Raw genomic sequence first — 18,805 nt, forward strand, 5'->3', positions numbered from 1 at the left:
GTGAGCCTCATCTTGTGCAGAAATAGAAATAAAAGTACAGGTTAGAGTCACTGCATATTTTTTTCTAATACTCATTACAATAAATATGAAACCACTGCAATTAAAAAGTAGTTCTCCCACTAAAATCGTCTCAAGAAGCACTAACCGTTCATGTATAACACTTTGGGACAAGGCTGATATTAACCCAAGTGCTTTGGGGACCTGGTTCCATGGGTATTTGGGGGAGCAGGGGAAAAATGAGCCCCATGAGAACCTCCAAACGAGGTGTTCAAAAGGGATGATGGGGTGAGGCAAGATGTTTTTATCTCCAGTGGACAGACATCTCCACTTTATCCTGCCCGATTCCTGATGCTGGTGAGCAACCATGTGGGTTTACTTGGAAGAAGGTCATGCTGGAGCCTCCGTGAATCGTGCCATACTCGATGGCGGTCTGGTCCGCCAGGTCGTCCACCGACTCGATGGGCACATCCATGCGCTGCACGGTCAGGAAGGCTGCCAGGTTGGCCGTGTAGGATGAGATGATGATCAGCGTGAATGCCCACCTAGGTAGGAAAAGACCAAGACGTCATCATTGCCGGGGCAGCCCAGGAGTTTTAAACCCCATCCCCAGTCCTGCTGCGACACGGGAGAGACCAGGTGGCCCTCTTCTGAGGGGCCTAGTGGGGGAAGAGAGAGGAGGCAGGGCATTTGATGTCAACAGAAACGAACGGCTTGGGAGGGTGGCCTAGAAGACAGTGGTTTTCTTTCTCTTATTTCCTAAAGGAGGTGATTACTGGGTTTCTACTCCAAAGAAGTGTGTCCATGAACATGAGACAGCTTGAGAGATGGTGAGTAATGAGCTAGTGAATGAGCTAAGGGTGCCAGCCCTGGAGGCTCTGTTCAGAGCTAGACCTGGGACGCCTCCCGCAGCCCCGTCATGATGCAGCCGACATTCAGAGCAGCATCGCCATGTCCTGAGCGCCTACTGTGAGCCACACCCACTGTCTCCTGTACTCCCTACAACTCAGGGAGGTGAAAATCTTATCCTGATTTTACAGAAAAGAAAAACGAGGCTCAGAGAAGCAAAGTCACGTGGCAAGTGCCTGAGAAATTTGTATTCTAGAACCAGTTCTACAAATTGTAACAGCAGAAACTCTTCAAGATGAACTGGTGAAAAGCACCTTCGGACTGCTGAGAAGTTGGAATTAGAAAATGCTTTTAGGGCTTCCCTGGTGGTGCAGTGGTTGGGAGTCCGCCTGCCGATGCGGGGGACACGGGTTCGTGCCCCGCTCCGGGAGGATCCCACATGCCGCGGAGCGGCTGGGCCCGTGAGCCATGGCCACTGGGCCTGCGCGTCCGGAGCCTGTGCTCCGCGGCGGGAGGGGCCACAACAGTGAGAGGCCCACGTACCGGAAAAAAAAATGCTTTTACAATGGTCATGCTATTTCAGAATGGAAGGTTGTTTTATTGGGCAGATCGGACTTATTTAAAATTAGAATAGTTTTGCAACTCAGGCAGCATACATGCTAAAGTCATTAAAACCAGTTTGCTCACTAAGTAGGTTAAACAAGACTTCTACCATCTGGTCAGCAGTGTGGATCTGCTTCCTAATCCATTTGTTTATAGGGGTTCAAAGATATATGTAAGCACAACTGAGGCTGGATAATCGCCAAATTCTGAACCAGTGGAGTTTGAATTAATGAGGCTTCACTCAGTATGAAGACATTGCCAACCAAGGCACAGTGTTTGCCAGGGGCTGCAGCAGCCGGCAGCTTCCAGGTGGATTTCCAAGAGCAGGAAGTCCCATTGTCCCCTTTGCCACGTGTCCAAGAATTCCTTCAGGCTGCCTCCCAGGAGTGAAGGAACAGGGGCATCCCTCAACTTGATGGGCGCGTCCACACGCGCCAGATCACCAGTAAGGGATCTGGTTTTAGTTCTGGCTTTGTCCAGTTCCACCTGTGAGACCTTGGGGAAAAGCCACACACTTCCTCTGAGCTCGCTTGCTTGTCTAATAAATAGGGGATAATAATGTCTGGTCCACCTGTCTTTGGAGTGTTGTGAGATCAGGTGAGATAATATGTCATTAGTGACTAATAATCTGTAAAGGATGAGATGAGTGTGAGATACAGAGACATGTAGAGATGCAATGAAAATCATTTGTCCACCTTTCCTACTTGTGACCTGTAAGGGCCAGGAGTCCCTCCATCTGCAAAACCTGTTCTCCTTGCTCCTGCCTGGGCTCTTACAGTCTCTTGGAAGTTGTTTCTCATGAGCTTCCCCCAGAGGAGGCTGGGGTGGTGGTGGTGAGTGGTCCCCAGGTGGAGGCGTGCATTCGGAAGCTGCTCTGCCACACTGTCGTGGGTTAATGAGCCCTGGGTGTGGACATGACCTCAGAGCTGGCTGGGGAGCTTCCCCCAGCCCCATGGCTACACTCTGGCATCCGTTCCGCCCTGGGCAGCCATGTGGCTGCTTTTGCCACTGGTCACAAAGGACGGGTCAGAGAGAGTAAGTAGCTCATTGCAAGCCCGTCACCTTTGCTGACAAAGCAAATCATGCCCGCTGTCCCTCCAGAGGGGCCGGTGGAGACCTGCTCCTGGGTGAAAGGGGCATTATCATTGTGAAGCTGGCATTCTCGGCAACGGGGCATTTTCCGTTGCTTGCTCTGGGTGAGGGTGCCAAGGTAGGCCACGATGGCCCTGTTTTCTGACTTCCCACTCCCCAGGGAGCCAGCCTAACTGAGGCCCTCATTTTATAACCAAGAATTCCAAGAGGCAGAGGGGCGCACCAACACCCCTGGGTCGGGCTGGGAAGGGCGGAGCCTCCCTTCCACAGACGCTCTGGAGCAGCGTAACCGAGCCACCTGGGGCCAGCTCTTTAAAGCACTGCTGAGCCAGTGGGCTGAGCCGACAGCCTGCAGGACAGGTGGTTCCCCTCAGCACCCGGGCAGACTTTCGCTGGAGGAGGGAATTCCTCGGGGTGGGAGCTGACAGGTGAAGGCAGCAGGCAATGGAGCCCTACGTGCAGCACATGGGGACAAGCACCTCTGGAAGGGAAAGCCCAAGCAGAAAGGGATCAGAATCTGCCGCTGACCTCTCATCTATGGGTTTCTGCCCAGATTTCCTGGATTTTGAGGGAGCTCTGTGGCTGTGCCTGACAAGACCATCCTTTCTGCCAGGGAACGTGAGACCCAGCTCTCCACAGTGATCCGCTCAGTGACTCCTGGGCACAACCTGATAATGGGTGAGCACCTTGCCCCAAGGGTTTAAATCCTACTGTATCAGTCCCAGCTGTGCTTCCACCTGCCCATCAGCCCCAGTCCAGCGGCTCCTAGGTAACTGTCCAGATCCCGCACTGTCCCCAGCACCCATGTCCCTTTCCTTTTCCTCTGGCTTACACGGGCTGAGAAGGAGAGGAGCGAATGAAGGTTGTAAGTCCTATAAGCTGTGACACCAAACCTGACAGTGGGTTTTTAAGTGAGGATGGGAAACTTGCCTTTCAACACTACATCGGTAGTAGTGTTTCATTTCCCCCCATAATGGCCTAATAGCAATGATTAGTCCAAACATTTATGTAGCACTTCCAAATTTTCAGAGAACTTTCCCACACATCAAATCATTCCACCATGTTCCTTTTGCCCTGCCAAGAGGAGAAGGGAGCTCCAGGAAGAGGCTGGCTGACTGTCCGTGTAGACCATGATGGCAACTTGCTCCCTGAGGTCCTGTCCAACTCCGAGCTACTAACAGCTTGCGTTTTCCACACCTGCTAAGGTGGATGGGTCTGGCGGGCCCCCAGAGCCAGGTGCAGAGGGGCAAAGCTCCAGAAAGCTGCTGGAGGGGGCGTGGGCTTGGATTTCTCCTGCACGGACGTCCTGCTACATGCTTACATTTGCATAAATCTGCATATGTGTTCACAGGCCCTGCCTCTCAACCTCTGGTCGTTTTCAGGTCAGGAAGTTATAACTGCTTTGCTGTGGGCCGTCAAGGCATTTTCTCACTCGGTCTCCTTTCCTGCCTTGGCTCCCCTCTGCATCTAGACCTCCAAGGCAGAGAACAGAGAAGGAGAAAAGATGGCACAAAGCGCACCCAGCCACTGCCCCCAAACCCTCTGTGCTGGCAGAGGCTGTCCTAGGGCAGAGCTGAGGTTCCTGCCCTCCGGAAGCTGGATCAGGGCTCATCGGAGGACCCAGGATCTTACCAGACGCCACTGACGCAGCGGGTGGACAAGGCGCGAGGCGCGATGGTGGAGCCCTGCTGCATGAAGCCCCCGACCGGGAACCAGAGGCTGTTGCCGAGGGAGTACTGATTCACCAGGAGGTTGCACCGGCCCTGGGCACACGGGTGGGGTGTGTACCACTCGTAGGGCGTCAACCTGTGAAAGAAAGGGACACATACCAGTGCTGCGGAGGGTGGGCGTGAAGGAAGGGGTGCTGAGGGTGTGAGGGCGCTCCCCTGCCTGGCCTCGCCCCGAGACCTTGGTAGCTGGCCTGTGGCCTTGGCTAAGCCCCTCCCCTCTAAGGGACTTGGGTGTTCCCCCTGAAAAATGAGAAAGTTGGACTCTGTTGGCAGTTTTGGAACTGTTTTTCTTTAATCAAAGAAACATTTTAGTTTTTTCAAAATAAATCAAGTCACAGAATAGACGGCTGGGAATTGCTTGTTCTGCCTCCTTCAGTTCCCCAAAGTGACCACAGAGAGACCCTACAGCCCCACGGAGCCATGGCTTGAAAGCCGTCGGCCTAGAGTAGTAATTCTCAAACTTTAACTGACATCAGAATCACCAGGAGGGCTTGGGAGAGCACAGATCGCGGCCAAAGCGTCTGATGGTTGAGGCCTAGAAACTGCAAGTGCCTAGCTGATGTGGATGCCACTGTTCCAGGGACCACACTTTGTGAACCACTGGCCCAGATGGTCCCTCAGGCTCAGGCCCTGGTTCTCAACCCTGTCTGTGTTTCAGACTCACCTGGGAGCTTTTTTTTTTTTTTTGCGGTACGCGGGCCTCTCACTGTTGTGGCCTCTCCCGTTGCGGAGCACAGGCTCCGGACGCGCAGGCTCAGAGGCCATGGCTCACGGGCCCAGCCGCTCCGCGGCATGTGGGGTCTTCCCGGACCGGGGCACGAACCCGTGTCCCCTGCATCGGCAGGCGGACTCAACCACTGCGCCACCAGGGAAGCTCTGGGAACTTCTGAAATAATGCCAATACCTGGATTCCACACCCAGAGGTTCTGATTTAATTTGTCCAGGTAAGGCCTGGATATCAGCATTTTTAGGGCTCCCCAGCTGAGCATGATGGGCACACGGGGTTGAGAAGGGTGGCGCTCCCTCCCGCTGTCGCTCGCAGCCTCACGCTGGCCTCTCTCTCCCAGCGGTACCTCTAATGCCCTTTCTTCCTGCCCACCAGACACATGCTCTCCCTCTTCCGCCCCAGCCTGTCTCCCACACAAAGCCTTCCAGCTCTGATGTGAGAGACGCGTCTGGGCGTGTGCTGAGCAGAGCAGGGCAGGTCTGCCTCTTCACAGGGTGTTACCATCATCCCCGGCCTTCCCTTCAGCCTAGTGCGCACGTGCCGTGCTGCAGGGCTGGCCCACATTCCCATCGCTGCCGCCTGTTCCCGAATACAAGGCCAATGTGCCATTGCTGGCCCCTGCCCCAAGATGTGCCCCTTCTCTTCGTGGCCTGCGGGGCTGGCTTGTGCCCGTGGTGCCTCACCTCGGTGGTTCCCAAGCCTACGGGCCATTGGAAGTGAGCTTCTAAAATACAGATTTCCAGGCCTCATCCCTAGAGATTTGGAGACGATCAGACATAGAAATTCAAGTTTTTTAAAGCTCCCTGTGTGACTGTGGTATCAGCTGGCTTGGGAACGGCTGCCTTAGAGCAGTGGTTTTCAAATATCATTTCACCTCTAAAATCTTACCCGGAAGTACAATATATAAGAGAAAAGTGGAGCTGGTCTGAATGAAGACGGGCTGAGGTCCCAGAGCTCTGGCTGTCCAGCCTCTTCACACCGCCCCTCCACGTCTCTGTAAACTTCCAGGAGCCTCCACGCTCGGGGAACCCTGGCTGAAAGCCACTACCTTGGGCCAGATTACCCTACGCTCAGATATTACGTATATAGGATATTATAGATATGTGTATACATAGGATGTATGATCAGACCTTTTGCACAGTTTCTTCTTGGTTAATCTTTTTGTTAATTCTGGATCCTAGGGGGCAGTGTGTGCATGTGTGTGTGTGTGTGTTTGTGTGTGTGTGTGTGTGTGTGTGTATGTGTAGGGCAGGGAAGAGGGGCTGTTTAAGCCCCCAGGGCTGATTGAAAAGCTTCAGACTGTGGCAGGCGTGGTGAAGCAGCCGTGTGTGTGTGTGTGTGTGTGCCTGGTAACCAAGCCCTAAGACCATTTGCAGGCCTCCGAGGTCACCTGAGAGCCATGGCTTACTCCACACAGGGGCTCAATCAAAGGAAGCAAGAGCGAACTGCAGGGCAGCGGAGACAGGACTCAGGCAGACAGTTTCGTTTGAGCAGCCGGAGGCAGTGCGGCCAAGTGCGGAGGGGAAGCCTCGCCAGTCGACACGGACGACAGATACTTGACAGTGGCAATGCCTACAGGCCCGGGGTGGGGGGCGGTGGCGCCCGAGTGCCAAAGCATCAGCAGCCTTTGAAGACGACCAGGTTGTAAGCAAGGCCTTTCCCTGTTTGGTTGGATCTCATGGGCCAGGGAGGACTTCCTGAACTTGGCTTTGATCTCCACTGGAAGAGGCTCAGACTGAGTGATTCAATGCCTCTCGGGCAGGCTGGGAACTGCCCCGGGGTTTGGAACCCCGCAGTTCCTTGGGGCTCCATCTTCTAACCGGAGGGAGCACAGTCTCCCCTCAAGCACTGAATAGACATGCTCTTGGGGAAGACCCCACCCCACAGAGGTGGAATGTTCGCTACAGAATCATCGGGCCCTGCTTCTGTGGCCCCGAGGCAAAGGAGACCGCTGGACCAGAGCCACTGTCAGCCCTTGAGAAGCTCCTCCAGGGCGGTGAGCTGAGCACTGGGTGGGAATCGGGGATCTGAGGGAATGACCCGGAGCCACAGGAGCTTGTTCTGCTTCTGGAGGGTCAGCTGGCTCTCCCGAAGCCCAGGCTGGCCCAACCGAGCCTCAGAGAGAAACAACCCTCTCTGTGCCTCTTGCTGGGATGCTCCTCGGCTTCTTCCGTAGGCCCAGGGACAGTCTCTGGTTTCCGGGGGCGGGGGCGGGGGCGCTGGTTCTCTCCCCAACCCCTGATCTGGACCACGTGTCTCAACTCAGCACTGCTTGCCAATGCTTCTCTCTGTCTTGCCCCGCCGCTGCCAGCTGCCCTCCACAGTCCCCATTCAACAAGGCAGCTGTGCTTTCACAGACAGACTCGGGCTGGGGAAGGGCCAGGCCCTCTGCAGAGGAGGCCTCCAGTCCCCCACTCCAGATTTGCAGGCTCTGCTTCTTGTCATTCAGCACTTTGTAGCAGATCCTGGCAAGGACGGATGCCAGGGCTGCCAAAGGCTCGGAACTTAATCGGAGTGATCTTCCTGCCACCTTCCTCCCCTCCTCTCTCTCCCAAAGCTCCTACACAAGCAGGCGGGCTGGAGACTGGGGAACGAGAGGGGCAAGAGGCAGGGGCGCAGAAGCAAATGCGGACAAGCTCGCCTGTCTTCTCTGCGCATAGTAGGGGACGTGGGCAAAGACGGATGGATGGGCAGTGCCAGGTCCACAGCTGGGCAGAGTGGTTCAGGTCCTGAGTCCCTCTCCCGTCCCTCTGGTTTGGCACCAAGGGCTTCTCAACCCACCGTTCTGCGGCTCCCCACCCCCTCCCATGCAGTTCCCAGAGGTGGACACGAGGTGGCGGTGTGAGGACAGGGAAGGGGAGAGGAGAGTACCGAGCCACTAGGAAGAGGACACAGCTGACGGCCAGATAGGCTAGAAGCATGAAGAGCCAGACGCCAGGAGAAAAAGGGTCCAGGAAGGAGAAATAGCCGGGTCTGCGGCCCTGGAAATGGAAATAAAAACAAGATTCACCGTCTACATTCAGTCAGCATGACCCTTGGGAAGGGCAGGGCAGGGCAGAGGGGATGGTGACCTGGGTCTGGCCCCAGATCGCATTGCCTTGGGTTATGGGGGATTGGTTTCAATGACACAGGGCTGAAGGTGTAGAGGGGGCTGCTCTGAAACACTTACCCAGCCCTGATCTCAGAAGATGAAACAAAAGAACAGCCGGGGGCCCTCGTTACTTCCTAGGATGAAGGAGGCTGTGTGCTGGGCAAGCAGAACAGCCCTCAGTGCCCCTTATGTGCTGCCCCCACATCCTCCAGGGGCAGTGTGTTTGGGCTCTGAAGCACTTTTGAACTGTTGATGTCTGCGGTGGTGGATGGAACGCTAGCCCCCCACTCAGACGCTCACCTCTTTCTCGTGAGGATGCTAATAGGACAGGCATCCTTGGTTTATTTGTTTGCTGTGTGATCTCACGCACAGTGAGACCTTCTCAAACCGGTGCTGTGAGGCCCAGATTCTTATTTTCATTGTATTAGGGGAGAAATCAAAGCCCAGGGCACTCGAGAGATGTGTCCAAGGTTATAGGGCTAATCAGTGGAAGAGCTGGGACTCAAATGCACGCTTCCTGACACAAAGCCCAGGGCTTGTACCATGATGCTGTGGGGAAAATGTCTGTCCCCAGCACAGGGACATGCTTGACTAGAGTCATGGGAGCCAAAGGATGGAGTCAGACACAGAGAGCTGAGGACCAAGCTCCAGGGCATTTTCTGTAGGAAAGTGAGGTAGAATGAGAAGGAGTTCCAGAACCTGGTCCCAGTCTTCAGCTGTGTGGTCTCCGGCAAGTGCACACCCCCCTTCAGCCTCCGTTGGAGCTGGACTAGATCAAAGGTGACACCCTGGTGACCTGCAGCCCACAGACAACGTGTTTGTTTACCTGCAGTGCTTACCCATTTTGATTAATTGCCAACATTAAATGATTGGGAGATTTCACATAAAAATCCAGATTTCTGGCTTAAAAAAATGGGCGATCTGGCAACACTGGGCCTAATTCTCAACCAGCTGGAGCTGAGTGGCGGCTGCCCAGTCAAGACAGGGCCCCTCTCTGCAGCTCCCCACAGCTGCCTTGGTCTTGCATCAGGCTTACTTCTTCCATTTACTATGAAACCGCTGGACTAGATGCTCCCTAAAGACCATTCTAAATTGAAAATGATACGATTTTATGATTCCAGGAATCTAGGAAGTCCATGGATAGGGCAGAAAATCAGTATTAAGCTCAGGGGTTCTACAAACATGTAAACTTTCGAGCTCAATATATATGAGTCACGGCACAGCCTACTGTCACTAACAAGGTATATGTCACTTTTACACTGGGGTCCCCAGAAACACAAAGGGCAGCTGCCTATGCCAGTACTGATCTCAACCAGCTTTCTGGGCTTTCGTTATCCAAGGACAGCCAGACCATGGAGCCCATGCTGAGAAACTCTAGGTAACAATAGCTCTCCCAGTGCAGCATCTAAGGAGCGGGGGAGACAACGCTGCATGGTCCCCTTGTATTCGAACAGCTCCAGTCGTGGGTGATTTTCGACTTCTCTTCTGGTGGGCTTTCCATCCCTTCCCAGAAAGCCAGTAGGCAAATTCCCAAAGCACTTGGGAGTACAGTTTTTACACTCCCATTTGGGGACACAGTCCGGAGGGTACAGAGTGAAGAAGTCAAAGCTTATCCTCTGCCAGTGGGGCACCTGTTCTTGGGCCCTTCATCAGTGTGACAGTGACCCCTTGGGTGGTCTGTCTGAAACTGGTTTTCTCTCCCAATAAGGCTGAGACCAGGGAACTGCCCTTTGATACCAATTGCAAGTACTCTGCCTCATGTGCATTCATGCTTGAGCTGCACAGAACACTCAGGTGATTGACTGGGAAGATAAAATAACTTGAGGGACAAAGCCCAGTGAGCAAGGGAACAGGAGAGAAATGGGGAATGGGCCCTTTAAGTATGTCTGGTCCTATCACTATGTAAATTCTCTAACAGGAAGAAGGACTCAAGAGCAGCAGAATGAGAGTCCCGAGTTAGTCATTCACGGGCTAACCATGTCTTTGTCTTCATCCTAAGAGCCAGTGGCAGACAAAGGAAGACACAGAGTGAGTCCAGAAGGGGGAAGAAGGCCCTCATGATGCATATACACCTTCTGCAGCAGAAATCACTAGCATGGGCCACTCCTGGGGGTCCTTCTATCCCCCAGAGCTTCTCTGGGCAAACGGACATGAATTCTACGCCTGTCGCTCATGACTATTTCACTCTGTGTCTCCCAGTTGAGAGATATCCAAGAGAAAAAAATCTTTCATTGTAGCTTTCTGAATCTGAAACCCCATTAGATGCTCAATGTCAGAAATCTATACCTGATTATATCACAACAAGTGAAATTGAGGAAAATGACAGCACTATTTAAAGCTGCCATATTTGGTTATGGGTGATAAGAAATGATGCACAGCCATGGGAAAAATTCCTGGAGACTCAAGTTATAAAACATAGAACATCACACAAACAAGGATCAAGACATAAACAGAGCTCCATTGGAAACATATCAGTCACGTTGGCAAGGCAACATCTGATTCCACTTGTGATTGACTGACGCCAACCAGAAGAGCAAGGAATGGGCAGTCATTTGAGATTTGGGTCTGAGCTCGCACAGCCTAGGCTTGGGCTGAGCCCAAGCTGTTTTTCTGATGCCAAAGAGAAGTATGTTACTTGTAAGGCTCTGACCGCCTACCTTTTTTTTTTTTTCTATGCAGATGCTTTTGATTGCTTCCTTCCCCAAAGACATCTGAGTACTGGTGCTTGGGGCAAATCAGGTGTCACATGCCACAGGCATTTCTTCCTAGTAATAGATTTTCCTTAACCCAAAGGATATATGACGGTGATGCTCTTCTTCTGAAGAACTCAAAATGCTTCACTATGTTCTCTTGATTTCAGTACCCAGTTCTCCATATTGACAGATGGAAGAACTGCGACCCACGGAGATTAAGCGCCTTGCTCAAATCACTGGTGATGGCTTCAATTTCTCTGGTGCTCATTCGCCAACTGTGCCATAGGGATGCCATGCTCTCCTTCTTTCAAATGGCAGTTGTACCACGTCTCCCTCTCCTTTTTATCTTTGCAATTTGCTCCAATAAACTCCTTCATTAATCCCATGCCTTCTTCCCAATACCAACAGAATCCCAACCTACTCAATCTCACCCCCTTAAAGTACTCTAAACATCATTTATTTATACCCATCATCATTTATGATGACTCTGTTGCATTTATAGGCATTTGTATTGATTTATACATGTCTCTGTTGACTACAGGTTGGGCTGGTTCCTTCTGGCGAATACAACCACTTTGAAGGTAGATAACTGGTTATATATAGTCTATGCCCCAAATGTCTATGACAGATCAAGTCCTGCAGATGGGGTGGAAAATTAGACGGCACCAAAATGAAAACTGGTTCCTTGACTTTTGTACTGTCCACGTCAGAGACAATGATGCTTCAGACTGACCACATCAGAGCCAGCATCACTGATGCCATCTGATGGTGAAAGAGACTGGGCTGGTCACCCAATGATCACAACCCCTGCATGGTGAGGCCCTTTGAATGTTAGCAGTGGAGCTGTCCATGGAGCTATGAAGTGGTACTAATCTCCCCTTGCCTGGTGAAAATTCCTCTTATCCATAAAGAAAATCTGTGAACTCACTGAGACTTCCTTCTCTATGTACTAGAAGAAATGACATTATAGTAAGGAAGTAATTGCTTTCCCAGAGTCTGGAGCCAAATGCATAAGGACACCGGAGCCAGGTAATGCAGGGCAGGTAGTGAATTAAAACACAGACTCTGGAGTCAGCCTGTCCAGGATTGAATCCTGGCTGTGCCACGTACCATTATGTGTCCCTGTGCAAGTTACTTCACCTCTCTGGGTCTCCATTTCCTCTTTTGTAACATGGGGGTAGTAATAAAACCTACCTCATGGGTTGTTTTAACACACCGTAAGTGCTGTAGAAGTGTTTGCTCCCCCTCTGTCTAATGGTAGCCACGAGTGAAGGGGGTGCAGGGAGTTGGTATATGACAAAAGAGGGAACTTCCTTTTATATTGATTCTCCCTCAGTGGACAAGAAATACTATTTTCTGTCCTATAGGAGCACGTGCTAAAGATGCTTGGAGGGAGAATGCCATCTGGCCACAGTCGCTTTCCATAGCTCCTAGAGTTTCCATGGGTAACAATACATAAATCATGAGGGTTCCCCCAGGGCTCTTCAGGGAAGCGATTAGGGTTATACCAGGCTCTCTTCTGGAAGGCTCGCCCTTAGAAGCTGGTGATTGCAATCTTTGGAACTCAGTTCCACCTCAGCCTTCCCCCAAAAGTCAAGACAGAGTGGCTCAGATGTGCAGCAGGTTCTCCTGTGTCTATGTAAAGGCTGTGTACCCTCATCCCCATTTCCTACACAGAAACCAGTGATAGCAGCAACTCTCTTCCTTCCCTGAATCCGCTCCTTCTCCAGCACAGCCAATGACAAAGGCGCATCCTGTCCCCCATGTAGTTTTGCCAGGCTTTAGAACTAAATGGCCATTCATAGAGAGGTTTCTTTCCACTCCTACTTGTCATCAATGGCCAATAAAATACTCTTTAGGGCTAAAGGAAGCGCCAGGAGCCCATGGATAACCTCCCTCAGTGTGTCTGCAGTGGACTGTCTTGATGATACTTTGGTTTAGCGCACACCTCTCACATCCGACTCCAAGAGTAAAAAAGAAGTAAGCAATTAATTCCTCTTCACTTAAAACACCCAGATGGGTTTGTTGCCTATATAACCCAGATGCTGGCATATCTATTTTCACTTTGCTTCTTGGAAATCTGGCAGGAGAAGACCTAAGTTCTAAACCTGGCCCTGACCTTGCCTTGCTGAGTGATCCTAGGTGAGCCACTCAGCTTCTCTGGTGCTGTTTTCTTCTTCCAGAAAGTGGGACACCACAATCAACGTGAAGAGGGCGATGTGAGAACTACTAAAGTAATGTTGATAAAATCCTTGAACTTCTTGAGAGAGGAGAACTCAATAAATAACCAATATTAACATGACTATACATTCAGGGAACCATATTTCCATTATATGGGCTATCATGTTACTTGGCGTTAAGGAACAGAACTTTATTCATTTTCTGTTTTCTTATAACAGAGTATTAAGCAGTATTAGAAACGATTCACTGGTTTACTCAGCTTTGTTCTCCATTTTCCTAGACAGTCTTTCTGAGATGAAACAGACCTTCTTGAAAAACAACTGATACATCCATCAGAAACGCCAGACATTCATTTAATGTTGACATTTATTTCTTGCTCACTTTGTAATCACTGTCTGCTTTGTTTTTTTCTTTTCTTTCCGTTTTTTTTTCTTTTTTTTTTTTTTTTTTTTTTTTTTTTTGCTTTTGTTTAGAGATAAGACTCTAGCCAAGAGTTAAGAAGAGAAAAAGAACAGAGTGTGAAACTTTCACATTTGCTATTCAAAGGTGGAGCAGGACGTTGGAGGGGAAAATAGTAAACTCACATTTTCAAGGGAGCCTTAGATGTTCTGGCTGGCTTAGGACACTATATGGGATCATAGATAGTATCCTCCGATTAGAAGGGATCTTGAACGATCACCTAACACACGACCTTGACATAGAGAAATATACCTACTGTACCATAAAGATAGATAATTGGAAATGTATGGACTTGGAGATCGAAAACCTGGGTTCCATGCCACCCCACCATTGCACTCTCTTTCCTCTTTCCACTGCACCACTAGCCACGACTGGCCTCAGAATCCTTCTGTGCAAAATGGGAATCCTACTGCCTGCCTCGGGGGATGGCTATACTAAACCAGAGACTGTATGTGAAAGTGCTTCATGGATAAAGAGGTGTTAGTCAACATACAAATATAGTGGACATACACCCAACCTCCTTGAATATACTGACACTGAATTGTTTAAACTTGATTATCCATTTGGGGGCTATATGTGCTGATGTCAAATCCCAGGTTGGTTTCTGGCACGCTCTGATGAGGCTTCGCTTCAGCAGTCAGTGTGTGCTTGAGGCATACAAACTTACTTTAATATTAATCTGAGCAAAACATCATTAGGGAAATTGCTGCTGCAGAAAAAAAGACAGAGAGAAAACTACATGATACACTCTAACATCAAATGTGAATGGTTTTGTTTTTCTATGATCTTTCCTCTTCCATTCACAGATATTGGGGAGCTTACAGTATGCCTCAATTTTATAGAACTCTGGACTGCAAAATGCATCAATTTGATAAAACCCTGAACTGCAAAATGCCCTTGGGGTTACACTGCTGTGCTAAATACTGAACTTCTCAATAAGAAGTGAGCTAATATGCCAAGGAAATCAAGAGAGTCTTGAACTTCCGATGTCCAGTCGTTTGACTCCTATCTTTGCAGTACCAGGGGACACCCCAGATTCTAAAGGCTGAATCCTCCATGTATGGCCTGGAAGCTCATCTGGCCCCAGCCGGGGGTTCCCATGCCTTCTCAGGTCGGTGCTATGCTGTCTGTGGTATGTGGAGGCATCGGGGGGGAGGGAGCAATGGGTTCAGGTGGCCGCCACGACCAGGCCTGAGCACAGGATGGGTCTGAGCTGCCCCAACATCTGCCTCCCCTCACTTTTTGTTCTCAAGGCCAATAGGGTAAAGGCCAGAAAGTAAAAAGAAATCTATTTGGGTCACTCATCCTACTGCCTGGAATACTGGGCCTCCTGGCAGAAGCCAGGCTCCTGGGGGTCAGTGCTGCTCGACCGTGAGCCACTAAGGGAAGTGGTGGTCACTGCCTGCAGAATCACAGGTCCCTCCCTCCCTCCCCCTTCCTTTCTTCCCTCTGTACTTATGAAGTAAATATCACATGTTTAGGATGAGATATTTTCCATACCAAAAATCATATCATAAAAATTTATGGTCTAATACCATACAAAATCACTTACATGTGGAATCTAAAATGTGACACAAATGGACTTATGGACAAAACAGAAACAGACTCACAGACATAGAGAACAGACTTCTGGTTGCCAAGGGGAGGGGGGGCGGGGGAGGGTTGGATTGGGAGTTTGGGATTAGCAGATGCAAACTATTATATATAGAATCGATCAACAACAAAGTCCTATTGTATAGCACAGGGAACTATATTCAGTATCCTGTAATAAACCATAATGGAAAAGAATATGAAAAAGAATATATAGGTACATATGCATAACGGAATCACTTCGCTGTACACCTGAAACATTATAAACCGACTATACTTCAATAAAAAGTGTAATAACTAACACTTTATTGTGCACATGTCAGGCGCTGTTATAAGTGCACTACATATCTATCCTCATTAAATGTGCATGGCAACCCATTTTTACAGATGAATAAGCTGAGACACAGGTGCCCTGCAGCCAGTGAGTGTCAGATCTGGGAATAAACCAGGCAGTCTGGCTCCAGAGTCCATGATTTTCACTTTACTGCTTCCTGGTGAATGCTTACAATAACAGTGGCCCTTTGATGGGGATACAGTAATGGATAAGAAACACCTGCCCTCAAGGAGGATCCAGGCCACTGGGATTGCAGCAGTTGAGGTTAGAGATGAGGAGAGCCTGAACCAAGGCAGATTAAGCGGAGACAGAGAGTATATCTGAGGACTATTTAGGACGTGAGCGGACCAACTGACCATGTGAGGAAAGAGAAGCGATGGACAGCTCAGGTGGCTGGATAGAGATGGCGTTACCTGAGATGGGGCAGAGGAGGGGAGGGAGGAATATACCGAATGAAGTTCGTGTCACTGTTTTTGAGGTGCCTCTGAGATATCCAGGTGGGGACGCCTTAGTAATGTGTTTAAAATATGCTTCTGGAATTTAGGGGAGCAGTCAGGGTTAGATTTATAGATTTGGGAAAGGGTGAGATTATCTAGGCAGAGAATTGGGAGAGTGAGAATAGAAAAGGGCCACGGACATTTAAGAGGCAAACAGAGACAGAGAGAGAGACAGAGAGAGAGAGAGAGAGAGAGAGAGAGAGGAAGCAACAGAAATGGTGGAAGAGGCAATAATCAGAGAGGCAGGAGGAACAGCGGGAGAAAATGGTGACTTGGATGCTAGGAACAGAGAGAGTTTTAATAAGCGAGAGGGATCTACAGTAACAAATGCCAAAGCCAGGATCCTTAGTCAGCCTCTGAGTGGCAGGGAGTAGAGGTCAAAAGAGCAAAACATTCTTCTGATTTTGGCCCTGCAGATGCCTGGGCAAAAACAGATTATGCCCCGAGGTTGGGAGGAAGGGAAATATCCCATAATCAACTTATGACGATCCACATTCATGAAAGAACCTAGGTAATCTGAGATTGCTGGAAATTCACAAATCATTTCTGGTTATCTTCAGGCTTCAGAGACATACCTGCCACCACTTGTTATCTTGGAAGGTTTTGAAGAATTTCTAACTAGTCATTTATACTTTGTGTTAATTATTTTTACTTTTGCACACAGGTTTGATTATCACCAGACGCTCACTTTTCAGTAACAATCACTCCTGACTCAGGTGACCTCAGACATAGAGCTAAGAGATTCTAGGTCATTATAGATTATAAATGAAATTAAATGAACCATATTTTTGCTCACAGAGAACTATCAATCAGAAAAAATTCACAAAATAATAAACACCCAGCATTCAATTTCATCAACTTAACGCTATTGTATCAGAGAGAGCTTCTCTGTGTAGTTTTAGATTTTGGCGCTCATGGTGAACTCTGCCGGGCTACCCTTTGGTATTAGCTGTTCCTGCTGATGTCTCTTTTCTTTCAGATTCTGTGAAGTTCATTTCAGACTTGTTCTCATTGGATCTCCCCTGATTTAATCGAATCAGGATCGTTCTCTCCCCAGCTCACTCTTTGGTACTTTCTAAGCATTCTGCCTCATACACAGAATGCACTCAATAAATATTTGTTGAATAAACGCATAAACTGTCAGTTCTGCTTAGTGTGAGCTGTTCACGCCAGCACTCAATTTTTACTCAGCTTGGCCCCCTGTTAGAAATCAGATCTGAGCAGCTGTGTGGCACACTAGTGTGTCAGTAAGGAGGTGGGGAGAGGGGAGGAATGCTGACCAGAGAGGGGAGCTGTGTGGGTTAGGTTCTCCAGAGAGACAGAGAGAACCAGGAGGGGGTCTGTGTGCGTGCATGCGTGTGTGTGTGTGTGTGTAAGAGGGTTATTTCAAGGAATTGGCTCATGTGATTGTAGGAGCTGGTAGGTCCCAAATCTGTAGGGCAGGAAACTCAGACAAGATTTCTATGTGATAGTCTTGATACAGTCTTGAAACAGAATTGTTTTGGGAAACCCATTTTTGTTCTCAAGGCCTTTTAACTGATTGGATGAGGACCACCCATATTATCAAGGGTCATCTCCTTTCCTTAACATCAGCTGATTGTAGATGCTAATTGCATCTGCAAAATACCCTCACAGTATCATCTAGACTAGGGGTTGGCCAAACATCTGGGCATTAGAGCCTCGCTGAGCTGGCACATAAAACTTCACATCCCAGAACTAATGCAGGGGAGCTCATACAGTTATAGGTTTGCACGTGGTAGGAAACATCTGGCCAATGATCCAATTAAGATTGTCCAGAGGATCGGAGAACTGGAGTGTGGTTCTGGCCAGAGTTGATATTCAGGACCATCGTGTCCTGGGTGGTGACGGTAGCCTAGCAACAGATGTTCCCAGGCGGTGGAAACACTTGGGATGACGCGTCTTCACCCATGTGGTTCCTCTTTGCCCCTCGGGTCACGAGTGGAGCTCTAGTGCCCTTGGCCTTAACGAAGAAATCAAGGCCAGAGCCTTGTCATGTGGTCTGGCCACAGCAGAAAGGCTGTGTGTCTCCATTTCTTTTGGATCCTCTTCAAGGCTCAGTTGGGTGGGGGGGCACAGTGGGGCAGGCTCAAGAAACAGCACTGGCTGGAAAGCTGCCTCGGGGGTACCAATAGATGTAATGATGACAAGAACGTTGTCCCAAGAGTCAGGAGACCTGGATTCCAGGCCCAGCTCCAGAGGTGACCTTGGTCTCCTCCTGTGTAAGATGGGAATTATAACATCTTCCTTCTTTCCTCAAAGAACAGCCCTGAGGACCAACTGAGAACAGGGGCACAGAGAGCCTCACTTACAAGTTACGCACAGGTCACACAAGGCAGGTGGCAGCCTGGTGTCACAGAGAGAGCACAGGCTCTCACCACACCATCCTGGGTTTGAACTCTGCTCTTACATTAAGTGGTGCATGGGCTTGGCCATGTTTCTAGAACTGATTGCCACTGTGTTCTCATTTCTAAAATAAGAACAAGTCGACGGTATTCATTCACTAGGACTGCCGTAACAAGGTACCACCGACTGGGGGCTTAACACAACGGAAATGTATTGTCTCACAGCTCTGGAGCCAGAAGTCCCAAATCAAGGTGTCAAGGACCATGCTGTCCTGAAGGCTTTACAGGAGGGTCTCCTTCATCTTCTTCGAGCTTCTGGTGGCAGCTGGCAATCTGTGGCGTCTCTTGGCTTGTAGATGCATCGCTCCAGTCTGCCTCCAAACTCACAAGGTCTTCTCCCCTGTAGGCCTATGGCCGAATTTCCCATTTTTTATAACGATATCAGTCATTGGATCAGCCCTGCCCCATTCCAGTATGACCTCATCTTAACTTGATTCTATCTGCAAGGACGCTGTTTCCAAGTAAGGTCACATTCACAGGGCTGGGGGGGTTAACGCTTCAACACAGCTTTGAAGGGGACACAATTCAATCCATAACAA

General features: G+C 49.7%; 1 protein-coding gene across 1 annotated transcript in view; it reads right to left on the minus strand.

The window, feature by feature from the left end:
* The window catches only part of GRIK4 (glutamate ionotropic receptor kainate type subunit 4), a gene marked incomplete at both ends in the record, with an annotated part of 308,409 nt that overhangs the window by 22,583 nt on the left and 267,021 nt on the right, over positions 1-18,805 (minus strand). Inside the window, 3 exons of the mRNA XM_082845308.1 lie at positions 377-542; positions 4,174-4,347; positions 7,870-7,979. Of these exons, the coding sequence (XP_082701434.1) occupies positions 377-542; positions 4,174-4,347; positions 7,870-7,979 (450 nt within the window). The remainder of the gene's footprint in view (positions 1-376; positions 543-4,173; positions 4,348-7,869; positions 7,980-18,805) is intronic.

The sequence above is a fragment of the Leucopleurus acutus genome, assembly GCF_964270905.1.
Source record: "Leucopleurus acutus genome assembly, chromosome: 8".
NCBI lineage: Eukaryota > Metazoa > Chordata > Mammalia > Artiodactyla > Delphinidae > Leucopleurus > Leucopleurus acutus.